Raw genomic sequence first — 20,429 nt, 5'->3', positions numbered from 1 at the left:
TTGTGTCTATTCTATTGTTTTTTTTTAACATTTCTCATCTTGTTTTTCATAAGTATAACCAATTGTAGCTTTCCTTTCACTTAACATGTTACGACTTTATGTGGTAGTTAGCATGATACTTGATTTATTAGTATTTTTTGATTATGAACTTGTTGGTTGGTCTAATAACATAAAACTTGTTTATTGAATTGACTTTAAATTAATTAAAAAATCGTATTCAAAGCCAAAATAAAAAAATTATTTTGGAAAACTTTTATCATTGACATTTAACTTGTAGAATTAGTTATACTCTAATAAACAACCAACAATAATTTCACCAAATAATTCTATCAACAAATGACTATTACAACTAATTTAATAAGAATAAACTACGGAAAATCAATATAATAATTTAAAGGAAAATTTTTAGTTCAATTTTCACTTAACCCTTATTTTTTCTTAATTTACGTTGTAATAATAAAAATCAATAAATTACAATTAAAACTGCCAATAATCGAGCAAATCAATCAAACAACCTAACAATCAACGAACAACCAAATTGCCATTCAACCACGCCCGGCGCATTGGATAGCTCTTTCTCAAGTCTCAAAGGGCTATGAATTATATGATGCTATGAGCAACTGAGAAACACCACAACCCTGATAATCACCATGCAAATGGATACAGATTCTTCTGCAACAACAACATCTTCAACCCTAACTTCAATCACTTCTCCTTCTTCATCCCCAAACAATTCTCCTCTTCCAATCAATCCCACCCCACAAACCCCAATTCAATGGCCACAAAACGGAACCCTAACCCAAGATTGGGTTTTAAATCTCATGGCATCTTTCGATTGGTCTTCTCGTAATCTTAAACCTTCCGATCTTCCTTCTGTTCTTCCGGTTCCAGATTTCGATAAATTGATCCTTTGTGGGTCTAAAATTCTTCATAAGGAACCTAATTGTGTTAGAATTGACGATGTTTCTTCCGATTCAAAGGTTGTTGTTGTTGGAGATGTTCATGGACAGTTGCATGATGTGATATTCCTGTTAAATGATGCTGGGTTTCCTTCTGATAATCGATTTTTTGTCTTCAATGGTGATTATGTTGATCGAGGTGCGTGGGGGCTTGAAACTTTTTTGTTGCTCCTTGCTTGGAAGGTTTGTTAATGGTATTTACTTTTTTGAAAGTATCTTTGTCTTTGGTACTGATCTAATTAATTTTTATCTTATTTTGGTGCTTTATTTATTTTATGGTGATTTAGTGTGTCGTTGTGATTATTAGTATAGCATTGCGAATTTATAATGACCTAATATAAGAATATGAATAGTTAGAAAATCATCAATTTCACCCATATGTGAGTTTGGGGATGATAATTTAAATATGTCTAAGTTAAAGTTTGCATCTTTTTGGATATATGGGGGTGTCTGTATGATTTTGGGATATGTGAGAGTGGCTGTATGATTTTGTGTAGCAATATGAATTTGGGGTAATAAAGCATTCTGAATTTTTAATTACCCACTTTTAGCTATATGAATAATCAATTCAACCCAAACGTGAATTTGAGGTAGAGTAAAGCAGTGTGAATTTAGGGTGATTTTCGTGGATATCCTGATGTACCAAATTTCAACACAATGCTTGGTTTCACAGTTGTGGTAAATTGGAAGTTAGCATCTTTTCAGATATTTTGAAATGGGTGGGTGATTTTGTAGAGCATTTTGAATTTCAAATTAATCCATACTTCATAATACGTTGGGATTTTAATGTACTTTTTCAGCTTATTGCTTTGCGTCTTGGTTGATATAATACTCGATTGTGATTACTTTTTGATGGAAAGTTTGCATCTAGATTGATGTAATCTATGGAATATGGTTGAAAAGTATGTTTGTATGTGAGTTTCAGTTTGATCATTTTTGGGGACCCATGTGTACCTGATATTAGAGTGTAGTGGTCATAGTAGTAATCTTTGCTATAATTTTTTTTGATTAAATTGTTCGGGTGGTTACTTGAAGGGAATTTGGTTAAGCTTGTGTTTGTTATCCATGTGATTTGGTGTTATTAGGGATTGGAGAGTTGTAGGTGATATCCCTAATTCACAATGGTAGATAAAAAGACTACTCATCTGTGGGTATGCACAATGTGAAAAACATAGGATTGAGTGACAAAATCTATGGCATGCGATTGCATTAAATAAATCCTTCTGGTGGATTACAAACATAATGTTAGTTGATGGCTATTTATTCAAAATTATTGTGTGACGGCTCAAGCATAACGAAGCCTTCGAGATACTTTATAACATAGTTTTAATTTTATGGAAAGTTTAACAACTTATGGATTGGTTGTAGCTAAGATGGACATGGGTCTTGGATCCATGGGTCAGACCTAGATTCAACCCTAATTTTGTTTAGTTTGAAACATTATTAACTAATTTCTAATTTCGTATGTTGTGTTGCGTCTTTTGAAACTTGTTTGTTTTGTAACATGAAATTCAGAAGACATGTGCCTTGGACATTGCTTATTATAATGTGTTTTATATTCAAAAATAGTTGAAAGGTTGAATGACTTTGATATTTTTTTAACTTGAAAGTCGAAAGATTTGATGAAATTGACTATTACATCAATATCAAAAGTCTTGATTGATGAAAAAAATGATCACACAATTTTAAATGAACATATCTTTATTGATTTTATATTTGATTATAGCCCTTTCTATTAGCTGTATTAGTCCTATTTCCCTTTTTGGCTAAGTTACTCTAAATGTCACATTTTTATTTTGGGTTATACTTGATACCTTTAAATGTGTCATTTCCTTTGTTTGGGTAAGATGTTTTTTCCCAAATCACCTAATATCCCATTTCTCTCTCCTACATAAGTGGTTTCAACTACTTTCTTGATATTTGTGTCAATTGAAATAGGATTAAGAGAGTGAATAGGAGAATAGGAGGGAGTGATTTTTATGCTCGAAGAAAATAGTGGTTTGGACTCAAATTTTGACCTTGGACCCACTAGACCCTATGGATATGGATCCGGTCAGGGTCCAAAAAAATAAGGTTCAAATGTGGGTCTTGTTGAACTAGATCCGACTCATGCTCATCCATAATTGTAGCATCAACGCTTTTATTCGCAATTTCTATTACAATTTAATCTTTATGATTAATACATATCTCTTTACTAGTCACGTATTTGCGGGTTTCTTTTTCAAATTATAGTTAAATATCACTCCTACACAATCATTCATTGAGAAATTAACATCTGAAAAGGACTTAATTGGAGGATGAATAATTAGTGTTACCCACCTACTGTTTTCCTTTATTCAGGACATCTTAGTTTTTTTGAAGTCTTTAGCAAAAGAAGTACATTGAAATCGCATGAAATTAAGTATCTACTTAGTTTTAGTAATTCTTTTCCTCAAAATAAGTATGATTCTTATTGAAAATATGGGCTTTTCAATTTAAAAACAAAATTTCTTTTGAGACTTAATTATTACTTATTTATTTATTTATTTATTTTATATTTATAAGCACCAAAGAAGTGAAATAATGCAATAATTTATTAAGTTTATTTAGAAGTGAAGATCATATGGAAAATGTAAGTGATTCTTTTGTTTTCTTGGGTCATTGGCCATACATTGGAGGTTTTGAATTTGATACCATTATTTAAGCAATAAATCTAATAGATCTAAGCGCAATTTCCGTGTATTGATGTTTTTGGAAAGTGTTTACAAGTTGTTTGTTATGAATAGGCCGGATTCAATCTCAATTTTGCCTTTAGAATTAAGGGGATATTTTATACTAGAAGGTGTATGATTTCACAAATGACATTTAAATCAATAATAAACAAATCATATGTGAGAATCATATTATTTCATGATTTGTTTGAAAATATACTTTAATTTCCTTTTAACCAATAACCAATAATGTATTGAACCGCAACAAGAGATTCTTTGTTACCATTATTTTGAATAGAGACATATTATAAATCAAAAATCATTACAACTTTTTTGTTTCATAACTCGTTTATCGATAAAAATATTTGAACTTTTATTTATTGGTATTCGATAATTTCTTATTTTTTATGATTTGCAATTTTGCCAAACTTGTAATTTGTTCTTACATACAAGTGGGGAAGTGAGAGTAGAAAGAAAAAAATGTGAGAGCAAGTGGGGGTGAGGATGCCTAAATAAAATTGTTGCTAAACTTCTTTGACATTTTCCAATATGAGAGTGTTGCAAGTATAAAGAAACCTCTACATCCACTTTGTCATGTAAACCCAAATGGAACTTAGCTCTGAAAATTTTCCTTATTTGTTGCTGGATTTTACTAATCTGGGAACAAACTACTTAAAAATGGTTTGAAAAGTATTTAGGATCCTAATCTGGACCATGAGTACTTAAGTAGTAATATTGTTGTGTGCACTTGTCTTGATGCTGAAGGCATGTGCTTGATGATACTGTCTTTGGCTCAGAGCTTCGGAGTGCTCCATTTTCGTTTTTTCCGCAGCCCTGGTGACATCGCTGTATTTCTCATTATGGTAAAATATCCCCACTTTATATCTCTATCTCTCCACCTTTTTCTTTGGCTCTCACCATTCCCAAGTCTCAACTCTATGTAAAATGCAAAAAATATCACATGAGGCAATTTTAGGACTCAGTAATAGTTGATTGGCTAGTATAGTTTATTTGTTTTCTTGCTTGAGTACCTTGTATTCTTTATCTTAAATTTATATATTATTTTTGATTCCATCTACAAAGTTGGAGTCTTTTCTTTGATGTGGTTTAGTGATTTTTGTGTCTAGAGTTTTGGGCCCCCTTAGGTTGTTTTTACTTTTTTCTTGATGTCTTAAGTGACTTTCTAATTAAGAAATTCAAACTTATGTTCAGCCGTTCCTTCTCATTAAGAATAATCCTATGTGGCTATACATGCCGAATAGTTTTGATGGACTCTTCTTTTTCCTATATATTATCCTGATTCATCATACACAATCCTTGTTGTAATTTAGTAATTCCAGAGGGTGCTTATGAAGGTCAAACTAACCTGAGGTAAGTTATGTATTTACTTGGTTTTGTAAGAAGACAGTATAGCTTTCTTTAGGTGTTTATGTGCAGAAGAAACATAATTATATATCTAAATATTTTATACTGATATTCTAAGTAATTTTTAGAGTAAGTGTGTAATGGAAAGCTATCCCAAGATTTATCAACAGTTAATATTTGCATTGCTAGCAAGTTTGGGCATCTTGAATTGCAAAATAAGACTATTTGATTGAAGGAGTGTTCTTAATGGATCATGGTATAACATTTTATATTGCTGGGTAATTATGTTTAAGCATTTTGTGAAACTAAATATTTCCTTTTCAGATACTTTTACCAAATAGAGTATTCCTTCTACGTGGAAATCATGAGTCCAAATATTGCACTGGTGTTTATGGTTTTGAGCAAGAAGTTATGACAAAGTATGGGGATCAAGGGAAGCATGTTTATCGCAAGTGTTTAGGTTGCTTCGAAGGTCTTCCTTTGACGACTGTAATCGCAGGTCGTGTGTATACAGCTCATGGAGGACTTTTCAGGAGTGTAACTGCTCCTCCTTCTAAGAGAAAGAAAGGAAAGAAAAGAAATCGCAAGATGGACACTAGTACGGAAGAAGACTCTGATGGCAAGCTGTCACTTGGCTCGTTTGAGGAATTATCTAAAGCTAGGAGATCAGTTCTAGATCCTCCTTGGGAAGGTTCAAACTTGATACCTGGTGATGTGTTGTGGTCTGATCCTTCAATGGCTCCTGGACTTTCACCAAATATGGAGAGGGGCATCGGGCTTTTGTGGGGTCCTGATTGCACTGAGAAATTTTTGAAGACGTTCGATTTAAAGGTGACTGCAAATCTTCTCGTCTTTTTCTTTTTATAGAATCTAAGTTATGGTGCTAATTGACTATTTACTCTGAATTATAACACAACCACTTGTATATTCATATCGTCGAACTTGTTAATTGAGGCCACTGTTGATGCTAATATGATGCTATTAACTATTAAGGGTCATCACTGATCGGACATCTCGACTGGTTTAAAAGATAATATTTCATTGAAAAAAATTTGTACTTATAGTTGATTTTTGGTACAGTGCAGAACTGCAGAATTTTAATCATTTTAGAAGCTGAAGTCTTTGGAAGTAGATGCTTATAATGTTGCTATACATCCACTGATTTAATGTAAAGTAGGACATCTTGGAACTATGGAATGATCCTTAACCAGAACTTCCTCCTTTGCTATACAAGTCAACTTTTAAATGCCCTTGTTGATGAAGTTCATTGAGCTTTTATGATTTCCCGAACCTTCATCAATATATCTTGACCTCTAAATATCCGTAGGGGTGTTGCATTATTCAATACATTGTTTCCATTATGACGAGCTAATAATCAAACTTTTAAATCTCCATGTACATATGGATTCTTTCTTTAGTATGATTTATCTTGCACTTGTAATGAAAGAAATAAGATGATTTTGGATAATTGTTGGCTGGGGCTTGGGTGCATGTATTTTCTTTCTTTTTTGAGAAAACATTGCTGCACTTTCCTTTTCTTTTTCCATGTTTCTCAATGACATCACTATATTCGAAACATGTTCTCTCTTTTCACTGTCTTTGCCAATCGTTTGTAACATCTGGTTTGGCTGGAACTTCATTCTGAGGCTATGATATTTTCCTATAACAGTTGATTATTAGATCACACGAGGGTCCTGATGCTAGGGAAAAACGATCGGGTCTTGGTGGAATGGACCATGGCTACACAATTGATCATGTTGTAGAGTCTGGAAAGCTAATCACTTTGTTCAGTGCTCCAGACTACCCACAGTTTCAGGTAAGACCTATTTCCTTGTGTTTTCTGCTTGAAACCATAAAGTTGTTCAAAACACACCCAACAATGTTAACAACACGAGCAAATCATTATTCCAATCCTGAAAAGTCCTCATGTGTCATTTCAATAAAAAGAAAAAATGTCTTCTTATGGGGTATCATTACAAGTAAAGTTGTTCAAAACTCACCCCGACGATTTACACAATTTTGTATAACTGAATTTGACTTTAAAAATGGATATAAAATGACGTAAAAACCAATGTGGACACCAGATCAATTTTAACCCTACTCGAAATGGGCCCTAAAATGACTTGAATGAACACCTCTTTTTACAGGCTGTTACCATGCATTTATTGGTGTCTTATTCTGTAAGGGACCTTTTGATGCTCCTCGGTGTTTTCGTTATTGATATTCATCATGTCTTACATTAATAGATCATGTGTTAAATTACCTAAATGCAACTAGATTCCTGAAGATATTCCATACAAATTAAAGTGTTACGAAAAAGTGCATAATATTCTTTGAACATTTTTGTTATAAAATCGCCCTTCAAATTGTTATACTAAAATGATGACAAAACTGGGACTTTTAACTTTATAAAAGACTTTACATTACTTAGGAATTGTTTCTTTCCTTTCTAATCTTTTTTTGATCTAAGATAAGATGCTCCTTCAATTATTTAAGCCATGCAACTTTTTTTTAGCTACCTTCTCACAAATTTACCCTTTAATACGAATAGTGCAAATAAGCTTGCCCTTATATGTACTATTCTTTTCAATGTAATTTGCAACTATGGAATTGTTTTGTTACTTTTTGATTCCCGCGTTAATTAGTTTGGTTCATGTATCCAACCTTGTCCTGTTGGCATTAAGGTTTTTGGCATTGTTCTAATGATTAATGTTGTAGTTAATTGCTGTCTAGCATTAATATTTTGATTCAAATTAATCTGTTACTTCAGGATAGAAAAGAGCACAATAATATGTATTGTTGGCCTTTAAATGGGTGGGAGCATATCAAAATGATATTAGGAGGTTGGCTTGATGTTGTGATATGAACATAGTTATTAGAATTCCGATTCTGATTTACAATTTTACGATCTTACGATCCAAAAAACATGTTACCGATTTAGGTCGTACGTAGGACCTTAATGTGGTAGAATCGTGCGATCCTACTTAGCTCAAGAATTTAGGTGGTAGGATCATAACACGATTCTACGATCCAACGATCCGAACCTATATGGGTAGTTTCAATCGTAAAATATTTTCATATAATATAGATTTCACTTATATACAAATATATATCTAAAATAATTATATCAATACCTTTATAAACTTCAAGTTTTCTTGATTTACAGTTTAAAAATGATTATTAAAAGTATTTTCTTTTCAAAATCATTATAGATGAAGTCAAATAAGTTTTTACTTACACCTTAAAATTGAAAAAGAGAACAAACATAATTGATAATCAGTAATCCAAAGCACATTAAAGCATATTTGTGGTATCACACGATCCTACGATCTTATTTTACCGATTTCGATCCTACCCCCTCAACGATCCTAGATAGAATTCCGATCAATAACCTTGGATATGAAACAATATTATAATTATAAAACATTTCTTAGTTGTGGTTTCGAGAATGATTGACTCGGTGAGTATTGAGAAGAATATGGAGATGGGTGGATAAGAAATCTAAAATATGGTATGATGGTGTAGTTTGGAATATAGATAAACTACGTGTGCCGTATGATTTCTCAATTGTTGTGCATAGGTTATTAAGTATGCCATTTCCTTTCTTAAGTTTTCTTTCTTTATCTTTTGAGATATTTAGATCAGGTTGATCTATATAAGAATCTTGCTTAAATTGATTAAGCTTAATCAAATCATAGTTCTTTATGTTGTGCAATTGCCTTGATGGCTAGTTGTCACACGCTTACATATTAATATGGATTTCTTCAACACTACGTTCCTCATTGAAGTGGTTTCTACCTAGGGGTAAATGGATTTATTCAGTGTTTTTTAATAAAAGTATTTTGTAAAAATTTACCTTTCATAAGCTCCATTTTGTGATAAAGTATATATTCTAATTTTTGTGTGCGACAAAGCCTGTTGAATAATTTTATTAAAATGATTTTAAAAATCCATGTTTCGTAAAAGTTTACTTTTGTTACAAGATATGTTCGCAACCATGGATAAGCATACAAAGCTTTTGGGAAGAAGGGTTTAAGGGAGAGAAAGTGTTTAGAGAGATAATAGAATTTCTATTTTCTTGGAGAATTGCATTCATTGCTTATACCGTACACCACCTATAATCATTATTATAGAGGAGTTTATTATAGAAAACGATACCTGTCTGCTAATGATAGGAAGAGAACGACTATTCTGACTAATTTTTTTCATGTAAAACAATAACTATTTCTACTTGTCACATTTGCTAATAAACTGATTATTACATATGAGCTAATAATCTAAAATACAATATGGTTACATCCCCCCTCAAGCTTGGGGTATGTTTGAAGCGTACCAAGCTTGGATGGTAACATCTGAAACTGAGAAGGTAGGATTATGGGGAAGACATCAACGAATGGGCTTGATGTATGTAGGTAAATAAGCTATTAGTGGAGATCTTCCATCACTTATTTTTAGGTGAAGTGGCAATCAATTTACATATGCTTTGTACGATCATCTAGAACTGGATTTTGAGCAATATTTAAGGTTGATAAGTTTGTAATACCCAATTGCCCATGTGATTTCAAAAGATGCAGAAGTCATCACACAATATTAAGCTTCAAATGATAAGTTGGAGACTGTAATGTACTTCTTTGGTTTCCAACTTAGAGGCGATAGATCAAAATGAAGTAGATAACAGTGACGGATCTGCGAGTATCTTACCCCAATCCTAATCCGAGAAGGCTTGTAATGAGAGTTAATTAGTGGCATGAAGGATGATATTCTTACCGCCCATGGAATTGACGTGGTTTAAAGTATGTTGAAGTGCTTGGAGATGAGCATCCATGGGGTCTTGTATATACTGCCCAAGTGTCTGAACAACATAGGCAAGATTTGGTCTTGTATGCGTAAGGAAATTTAGTTTCCTATGTGGCTTCGATATAAGGAAGGATTAAAGAAAGGAGGGGGATCAACTTTTTGTTGTTTGAGATTGATAGGTAGGAGGTAATAACTTTCTTAAAAGAGAATATGCTACGAGCTCTTTGGTGCAACAATTTCAATAAGAAAGCATTTTAGTTGAGCTAAGTCTGTAATGCTAAAGATTATGTGGAGTTGTTGTTTTAAGGATTCAATGGTAGCTTTGTGATTTCCAGTGAGAATTATATCGTCAACATATACAGCTGCTAGCGTAATAGAGTCGATATCACATTTGATGAAAACAAAACCTTCTTGATGTTCAAAGGTTAGTTTGGCAAACCATTGACGAGAGCCTTGCTTAAGACCGTAGAGTGATTTTTTGAGTTTACAAACCATATTAGAAGAAGGGGTAAGACTTGATTTGGGTGACATGAACACCTCTTCATGTAAGTCACCATGAACAAATGTGTTGTTCACGTCAATTTGGAATGAACTCCATTGTTTAAAAGCAACAACTGCAAGAGACCGAATAGTGGTCATCTTAATCATTGGAGAAAAGGGTTTTTTGATAGTCAACTTTGTACTCATGTAACCTTTTGCAATAAGGCGGTCTTTGTAACATTCACCATCAGATTTTAACTTGATTCTTTGTAGGTTTTGGGTTCTTTGTGTAATGAATTAGAAGAAAGTAAGAATTTGTGAGAAATGGAAAGTTGATCGTAAGATACAAGGTTGCACCAATGTTGAGATACAATATTGCGACAATAGTTTTCAAGTAGGTGGTTTAGAAAGTCTGTTTGATTTTTGGGTGGGTTTAGATTAAGGAAGGGTCATTGATTTGGGAGAAAGGTGAAGTAGAAGAGTACGTTGAGTAGAGCTAGGGTTAGATGATCAAGTGTTATGAAATATGGGTGAAGTAGGTGATATAGGAGTTGTTGCTTTGTCTTTTGGTATGGGAGAAAGGGAGTTGGTAGGGACAAGTAGACTTTCTTGGGGAGATGAGAGAGTATCTTGGGAGGATAAAGTGCTTTCTTGAAAAGTAGATGACAAAGGGCTAGCATGTGAAGATCGACATGTTTGGTAAGTAGGGTTAGGTGTGTAGTATGGTAAATCGGTGGAAGATGGTTAGTATATATGTTAAATGGTATGGAATTGTGATCAATATTGTGAAAAGGTAAGTGTCTTTCATGGAAGACAATATCGCCGGTAATGTGGATTTTTTTAGTGGTGAAGTGTGGAATTTAGAGTCTTTTTGAGCAAAGGGATAATCCAAAAATAGACAAGGTTCAACCCTTGGTTAAAATTCATTTCTGCCTTGTTTAATGGTAGAGACAAAACCTAAGCATCCGAAAGTCCTTAGGGGGAGTGGATTCATATAGTTTCTCAAAGGGAGAAGTGAAATTTAATGATTGCGAAGGCATTTGATTTACAAGGTAACAAGCACCGAGGATCCTGTCACCCTAAAATTAGAGTGATACGATAGATTGTAAATAGAGCAAAAGAGCTATTTTGATTAAATGCTTGTGTATTCACTCGACAACCCGCCAATGCAACTTTTTGATGAATGATACCCTTAGTTTTATAAACATGAAGCATATCCCTCGCAAAGTTCTTTGGCGTTATTAGATCTGAGATATAAACTTTGTGAGTGAATTGTGTCTCAACATATTCAAGAAATTTTTAACATAATCAACAAGTTCAGATTTCTTCTCCATTGAAAATATCCAAGTGTTACGAGTGAGATCACCCACTATTGTCAAAAAGTACAAGCATTATAAGTTTGCTTGGTCTAAGGTCCTCTTACATCAATATGTACTAATTGGAATGGAAAAGTAGACTCGATAGAACATGATTGAAATGGGAGTCTACTCAGTCTTGCTTTTTGACAAATAGAGTAAATGACATTGTTTTCTAGGCTCTTAGTATCTACATGAGGACAAAGCAACTTTAAAGCATGATGAGAAATGTTCCCTAGGCTTAGATGCCATAATTTTGTTAGGTCATTTGTAGAATGGTGTTTGGTGGTTTTTTCATGAGTTGCTAAAATAGCTTTGTGGTTAATATCATCTTATATTCTTATTCCAACTTAAGTTTACTATCCAAAGTGCAATATAAGCCTTAAAAAATTCTATCAAGAACCACATGGTTTTTCGTCAAAGGGGCCTGCATCAAACATGCATCATGAGTGAAAACCATAGTTATAGTGTTATCAGCACATAACCTTTGCACATCCCCAATAGTCAAACGAACTTTTCGACCATCAGGTATAGTAATATGATGGTTATGGCCATAAAGATGTGTGATAGTAGTAAAAGATTCTAGAGAATGGCACATATGATTGGTTGCGCCACAATCTATAAACCGTCCAAACCAATTATGTTAAGAGAATAACAAGGTTAGTGATAGAGATTAAGAGTGTTGAATTGCAGAGTATTAAGTCTAGTATGCTCAATATTGGGTGGAGCGTCATGAGTGTTGGTTTGAACAAAAGCAACAACTGGTTTTCAAAGTTAGTTTCAGTGAAGCTAGGGTATTCATGGATCTTGAAATAGCACCCAATTGAGTAAACATTAATCTTGTATTTGATCGCAAAAATATTGAGATGTACGTTAATTACCAGCCACAATGGGTCGTTTTTGAGTCTTTTTTGAACCTTTTTGAGAAGCACTTTTTCGATCAGAAGCAATGGCCATTGAGTCAGGAATAGGAGTAGAGAGTTTGATGGTTTCATTATGACGTTCTTGAAGAACGATTGTAGGTAATTGCTCCACGATAAAAATTTTAATACTTGGCGAAAGTTATCATTGAATTTCATGAGAAAATGGATGATACGCTGATCTTGCTGAAACTTGACAACTTTTTTAGTTAAACCCATGGAAAAAGCCCGCATCAACGATGCTTTTGTGGAAATGGTTACGATGTCGCGGAAAATGATTATAACTAAGTAATAATGGGAATGGTGGCCAACGTGGTGCAAATTTTTGAAAATAAATCACATAAGGGGAGTTCAAAACTTATAATTGCATTTTTGTTGTTGAACTACTAGCATATGCAATAAAATGCCCATGGCTATTATAATTGTACAGTATGAGGTACTTTTAGTGTATAATTAATTAACTTTGTTAGTTAAATTATTTTTTTTAACAACTAAAATTATGAGCAACTATAATTCAATTGATCTTAATAATTAAAGTCAATGGGTATTAATGAAATTTTAACAGGAGACAAATAATGTTATAACAATGAAATATCTTTGTAACGGTGAAATAATAGGCGTTCCATGTTATGTAATGGTCAATACGGTGTTTTGATTCTGAAAAGTCACGCACTAACAGGATTTAATGCCGCGGAAACTCTCAAATGCAACATAAATGAAATTATGTGATGTATCGAAGGAGTTTTTAGTCGATGGTTAAACCACATTTGTAACCAGTTAATTTACATATATAGGGAGAGGACTAAGATTATTAAGTTCATCCCAAATAGTCTTTATTTTGGTGAAATAATCGACAACATGTTGATAAATATCCTGGGTAAGATAAGCAAGCTCTTCTTGCAAAGAGTAAAAGTTGTGGCATGGGAGCTTGGCCAAAGAACATGAATGACCATAGAAGCAATAAGCCATCTAATGACTATATGGTTGCAACGAATCTGTGGTTTGTGGTCTAGAAGTAGAAGGTTGAGGTAATGTTCGATCAACAAACGCCATTTTGTTTTTTAGCAATTAAGCCAATAAACATCGAACATTTCCAATCACTATCTAGTTCCGTCAAAAGGAGTGGAAACAATTTTGATGCAAGTAATTAAGACTTAAAGCAATACTTGTAGGATAAAGAATACCGTTGGTTTGTGGTGGTGAAGAAGGAATTTCAGTAATCATTTTGAGAATTTTGGAAAAAAATGCAGCTAAATAGGGTTTGAGGAAAGATGCAGAATAGGATGAAAGATCAAAGAAAAAATGTGGAAATACGAAATGCAGAAGGGAAGTTTTAAGAAAAAATTAGGATCGAAAACTTGTCTGATACCATGTAAAAAGATACATTGGCAGCCATGGATGAGCATGCGAAGCTTTTGGGAAGTAGGGTTTAATAGAGAGAAAGTGTTTAGAGAGATATAAGAATCTCTGATTTCTTGGATATGTGTCAGCTATACTCCTTCATTCTATAAAGGAGTTTATCATACTAAAGGATATATGTCAGCTAATCATAGGAAGAGAAAGACTATTCTAATTAATCCTTTGCAGAGTAAACCAAAAACTAACTCTACCTATTACATTGATTATTACAAATAAGCAATCTAAAATACAATATGTAGACTACGTACTGTCTGATTAATTGTATAATTCACCTTTTCATGCTTCGTAGTTGACATTAAGGAATACCAAATCGAAACCTATGTGCATAAGGTGGGGAAATTGGATGAATTAGATTCTTGGTGGCTAGCTTCTGCTCCTTCATTAAGTTATTAGCTCTTTTTCCTGAAGAAAGTTTGTAAAAAGTCAGAATTTTTCCCGTGATATTGTTGTTGATTATCATTTTGTCAAAAATAAAGTTTTAGCAAATTTCCATTAGACCAATACTATCAGTGTTGGAGGATTGAGGTACCTTGCGATACTTACATTAAGATGGGTGAGTGAGCTTACTTGAAGAGGATAGGATTCGAAATAAACACATAAGAAAGAGTCTGATGCTAAAGACACAATGCAAGAAAACTTTACTTTGGCTTGTTCATGTGGAAACAAGACAAAAATAAGTACATGGGTTAGAATAATGAAGACTACTTGTATAACAAGAGTGAAATATGACCTGAGGAAATAAGATTTTGTAAATGTATCACTATAGATAGCGATAAATAAAGGAGAATATATGTAGATCACTGGAATCGTTTTTCTTTGGTGTATATTAATGGGGTAGAAAAATGCATATTTTTTGTTTCGATGAATTTTCATGTTGATTTGTGTATGTTTGTGTAGACGGCCTTATATTGTTAGGCTTAAGGTTTGGAGTTTTTGGTCCCCCTCCACTCCTTGCCAAATATACCTATTCCAATGGTCGAGCTATGACTTGATTTCTAAACGAATTTCATTGTTGATGGACAATAGTTGGATAATTGACTAATGTTTGGTGATGCAGGCTATTGAGTTTTAAATTTTATCGTGTTCCATAATAGGAATTGATTGCAAACTCTTCCTTGAGACATATTCTTATTTTGCAGGCAACAGAGGAGAGGTATAAAAATAAAGGAGCATATATTGTGCTGGAGCCTCCTAATTTTGACGCGCCAATATTTCATAGCTTTGAAGCTGTCTTACCAAGACCAAAGGTACATACTTGTTTCAATTATTAAAAGCAAAACTCATGTGTGTTTCTTTGTTCGAAGCTGCGCCTAAAAAAGCAATGCACCTTCCATGGATAATGTTGGATTTAATCCCTTATGCTATGTTTGGACGGAAGGAATAGGATTTAGAGGGATGAGAGATCCCTTTTTTGGATAAGAAAATGAGACAGAAAGGATGTGGAGGTATTAGATGAATGATTTTTATTAAGGTTTCAATCTTTTTAAAGTTGGAAAATATGAAGGGAAAACTCATCTCTCTTCCTTTCCCTCCTAGACATACAACAGTTACTCCCTTTTCATTTCTCTTCCCCTCCTTTCCCTTTTCCTTTCTTTTCTCTCCAAAGTTGTTATCCAAACATAGTGTTAGTCTCCAGAGCCCTAACATCCTCAACTTTGTCCAACATATAAGAAAATAGTTCCCAACTCGGACAGAAAAAGCTCGATTCTCAAAAGTACTATAGTATTGTTCCACATTCTTTTATGCCTTATGTTTTGATATTCAATCACTTAGTTCTTATTTATGTATAGATCGCCCTAATATCAACCCTCCCTCTTTCTCTCCTTTACTCTCGAAGCTTGAAACATTCCATAGACTGAACATTTGCTTTCTTTGTGTACTTTCGTGTGCTTTCCGAAAAAAGTATTGTTTCTTTAGTGATTATTTTTTTGCCAAAACCTTGTGACAGGCAAATCCTTACTATAACTTCGAAGAAGTGATCGATTCCGATGAAGAACTGGACTTAGCATCTATGGTTACGTCCTCTTGAAAGACAGCTCCCTTTGCTAAAGAACATCGGGTCTTATGTTGCAGGTTAGTTGTCTTTTAATCATTTTGTTGCGAGTTTGTTTTATATATAAGCAGCAAATCTGCAGACGCCCGTATGTCTTCTTAAATCTTTGGGTTGAGAAAATGCCATTATTTGTCTACTATTTGAATATTTTGATGCTGAGAAGTGAGATGTAAAAGTAATTTCAAGTTTTTGGAGCAAGAATTTCCTAACTCTCCAAGCCATTATTGGTTTATTATTTTGAGGTGTTTCTTTTGAATTGTTGTATACTTTATTTGAATTAGAAGTAAATAAAGTGTTACGAGACAATCTTAACATACTTTCTGTTTTACGAGTTAGAGTGATAACTTTGCTATCTATTCTTTCTCTAACCCGTTGAATGTATCATGTTCAATCAGATTCAAAGGGACAAAACATGGTTTTGGATAGGCCTGATTGATAGATTTGGTTGGGCTGGGTCCGTGTTTAAGTTTATATTTCAGATGCCCTTTGATCTGAATCTAAGAAAATTTGAAAAAAATAAGACTAATCAACAAAAGTAGTCAAAAATCAAGCTTTGGGCAAACTTTAATCCCAAAATAAGTGTGTTTGCCTTCAAAGTTAGATTTGGTATATACTCTTTATTAACAGCGAACAATGTATCTGCTAATGTTTATGTCAAGGGTTTGTTTGCTGTGAGTAACAGTGAACAAAGACTTTGGTAAAAAATGGTCAACATATTTGTTCATTGTTAGTAACAGCAAAGAAAAGCATACCTGGTCAAACTAGGTTAAGTTTTTGTTCGCTGTTAGTAACAGAGAACAAAGGTTTGACCTGCTTTGACCAGTTTTTTAAGTTCGCCATTAATAACAGCGAATATATATCAAACTTAGCTTTGGAGGCAAACACGCTTATTTTGGGATTAAAGTTTGCCCAAAACTTAATTTTTGACTATTTTTGTTAAATACTCTTTATTTTTTTCAAATTTTTTGAATCTAATAGGGTTGAAAATCACAACGTTTGACCTGATCTAGGTCAACTTGATTTGAAGACAAATTAAGACATTGAAAAAGGTTTTTGAACTGTTTATGTTGAATCATAAACCCAATAATGATTTGTTTAGTAGCAATATATACAAATCACACTTTATCATCATCATGCTAAGTGTATCCCGCTCATAGGAAAACTATAATCATGGTTTAGAGAGGGAAAAAAGGCGACAACTTATACCTACAAACTACAGTTTATATTTTAGCAAATTACAAATATTTAGCAAATCAAATTTAATGTAGAACTCACATCAAGCTTGTTAAATGTTCGTGGTCTAAAGTGTAACTAACAATTTAGCATTTGGAAACTAAATGTTTAGTTGATATCACATGTGAGCACTTGAGCATTACAAATTAATGAGAGGGATGGGAGAAAATAATCTTAGACGCAAATGGTTAGAACGTAGTCACTCAAATATTCTAGTCTCTTGAGACAAAGGGACGAGAGATAAGGGAAGGCGAGGAGAAGAAATAAGGAAAATTTTCGTGTTTGTTTAGGATGGAAAGGAAAGTATATGAAGAGAATTATCTTTTCAACTAGTCTGTTGAGAGATCGTCTTTTTGCGGAACACGTCTTAAGCCCAACCCATTAAAAATTGATGCCTACTTATCGTATTCTTGATGCCTATTTATATTATCCTTAAAGCTTACTTACCGTATTTTTAATGCATACTTTCAATATTTTAAATGTCTACCTATAATATTCTTAATGCCTACTTACAGTATTTTAAAAAATATATAATGTGTCGGGGCAATTAGAGATGGTCTCTCAAATAGACCGTCTTTCACAAGAATTTGTGTCATCTTCCCTTCAAATTTTTCCACATTTGGGAGAGATTTGCTTATCAACAAAATTAAGGGACTTAACCTCTTCAAATCTCTTTCTTCAAAATGCATTCTTACTAAAATTGATAACCAAACAAAAAACACTATAATCCTCTAAATTCATTCTCTTCATTTCCTTTTTTTTAACCAATTCAAAGAAAGTATAACTAATTAACTGATTCCTAATAATCTAAACTTTCATGAACACTAATGACCCGTTTAGTTGTTGATATTAAACAATGAAAATAATAATGAAAAGTTAATGCAATTTTATTAGAAAATTCTATTTACAAATTTAATGTTCATACTTGTTCTACTTCAATAAGGATAAAAAAGGGTTCATGACCTACCTTATTCTAAGGGTCTAAATTTTTTGTACTCTTAAGGGTTTGGGTCCAATTGAAAACATAAGAGTTTGGGTCTGAATTCGAATTCAGACCATGAAAATTTAAGGATCTTAAGAGTCCAATTTAAGGTCTAAATTTTAAACACTTAACATTTACATTGAGAAGTAAATTTTAAAAGCTTGAGTCTGTATTTGGACCCTAAGAGATCGGGTCTACATTTGGATCTGAAAATTTCCAAAATCAAGCCCCTTGAAAAATAAATCCGATTCATATACTTCAATTATTTTATTTTGTTTACAAAAATCATTCGAATGCATTAAATTTGAAATTGTGGTGTAAGGTGGTATGAAAAATTATGAATAAAAAACATTTTTATGATGAAATCTTCAATCACGATGGAAATAATATATTACATTTTAAAAAAACTATATTATAATTTATTCTTATTCTCACCATTTAATATCAACAACGTATCAACAGAGTTGCTTGCAATTCACTTAACAATGCAACGATATCATCCCAACCATCTCTTATTAGAATTGGACTTTCATATGATTTTCAATCAAAGAAGTAAACACCAAATACAACATCTTATTTTGCTACACTAGAAAAGAAAGACTCAAGAAGACTTATTGACGAATTTCTTAGTTAAACTTGTATGTGAACCACATATTCGCAACTTCTAATACTTCATATTCAATTATTTTTTTAATAAGTGAATTAACGACCCTAATAAGTAATAACTATTTTCTTTTATTAACTTCATTAAACATTTATACAAAAATTAGAAATTTAGTTTTATTAGTCTCATTCTTCCAATAAAACCTATAAAATTATAGAAATGTTTTTGTATTAACTTTATTAAACATATAATATAATTTCTTAACTTTTTTGTTTCTATATTTGTACAGTAATATTCGTTGATTAATCTTGTCCTCTATGTTTGTTTTTACATATTAAAAATATAACTATGTATAATCTTATATGATCTATTTTAATGCATATTTTTAAGTATTAATTTCAGTAATTAATAGTAAAATGAATGCTAAAGTTCAATTGTAATAATTATTAATCAATTTGTCTTAATTCATGATTGAAATGTTCGTCAAATAAAGAAATTATGGTATGATATAAAAGTTTGTATCTCATCCATAATTTAAATAAATTTTATTATCCTCCGACTCTTGTGTTAAACCATTTATATTGAGTAATTATTCTCACATAATTTCATGAAATGTATCAAATATTAATATTAATATCAAAAAAGTATCTTAAAAAGTAAAGCGTTGATAATTTTTTCTCCATACTTTGAAATGTACATTATGATAATTCAAAAAAAAAAAAAAGTAGAACATGAATATTAACTTTTTTTAAATCATGAGTGATAAAAGATGTTTTTAAAAAATATTACTTTTTTGTTCCTATTTGATGTTTTTATTTTTCATTTTAGATTGTTCCAAATGCTTCTCTTCTATTCATATATCACAAATGTTGAACATAATTAATATAGTTCATTCTAATTTTAATATTTATTTATGTTTATGGTCTTTACATATTTTCTACTAACTCTATTTTAATATTACTTATGGTCCTCACATGTTTCCACTAATTTTATTTCAATTTCTTTTTGTTGTGGTTCATATAATTTTTTTTTACTAACTTTATTTTAATATTTTTAATGTTCATTATCCTCATTTTATCTCTATTAACTTTATTATTCAGTAAAATAATATCCGATAATCAAAAAATTTATTTTTTTCTTTATTTTTTTATGAATATTCCTTATAAGAACATCAATAAGGAACGAAGGAAGTATATTTTAATCATTGGTGATATAAGTCATTAATAAAATTGTTTTGTATTGAAAATTTTTCTCTCTACACATTTTTCATTGAACTCAAGAGATAGTTGAGTCCTTTTTTTTTTTTTTTTTTTTCTTTTTGATGTGGAAAAGGGAAGGTAATGACTAGATGACCTAGCTAATGAATGTGATTGTAAATGTGATCTACTCTACTTATATAAGTTCGAAGGGAATGAGAAACAAGACAACATATAAATCATTGGCTTAAAAATAATTTTTATTTATGCTTAATAATTATAAATCATTGGCTTAAAACATTGTATTAATTTATAAAACTAAAACTATGATTGTTCTTAGATTTCTTAAGCTTTGAAAAAATTCTAAAATTTTTAA

General features: G+C 32.1%; 1 protein-coding gene across 1 annotated transcript; it reads left to right on the top strand.

Annotated features, from left to right (window-relative positions):
• Positions 1-509: 509 nt before the first annotated feature.
• On the top strand, positions 510-18,015 carry LOC130820499 (serine/threonine-protein phosphatase 7). Its single transcript, XM_057685898.1, has 5 exons — positions 510-1,142; positions 5,339-5,845; positions 6,684-6,830; positions 15,125-15,232; positions 15,934-18,015. Exons 1-5 carry the CDS (start codon positions 651-653, stop codon positions 16,012-16,014), a joined length of 1,335 nt encoding a protein of 444 aa, XP_057541881.1. The 5' UTR covers positions 510-650; the 3' UTR covers positions 16,015-18,015.
• Positions 18,016-20,429: the final 2,414 nt, after the last annotated feature.

This window comes from Amaranthus tricolor, chromosome 8 (genome assembly GCF_026212465.1).
Source record: "Amaranthus tricolor cultivar Red isolate AtriRed21 chromosome 8, ASM2621246v1, whole genome shotgun sequence".
NCBI classification, from domain to species: domain Eukaryota; kingdom Viridiplantae; phylum Streptophyta; class Magnoliopsida; order Caryophyllales; family Amaranthaceae; genus Amaranthus; species Amaranthus tricolor.
The sequence above is the reverse complement of the archived record's forward strand: the minus strand, read 5'-3'. Positions and strand labels throughout refer to the sequence as shown.

Coding starts and splice junctions, on each gene's coding strand:
- LOC130820499 (XM_057685898.1), top strand. CDS start 651: ATGCAAATGGATACAGATTCTTCTGCAACAACAACATCTTCAACCCTA. Junction 1,143..5,338: donor TGTTGCTCCTTGCTTGGAAG/GTTTGTTAATGG, acceptor TTTCCTTTTCAG/ATACTTTTACCAAATAGAGT. Junction 5,846..6,683: donor TGAAGACGTTCGATTTAAAG/GTGACTGCAAAT, acceptor TTCCTATAACAG/TTGATTATTAGATCACACGA.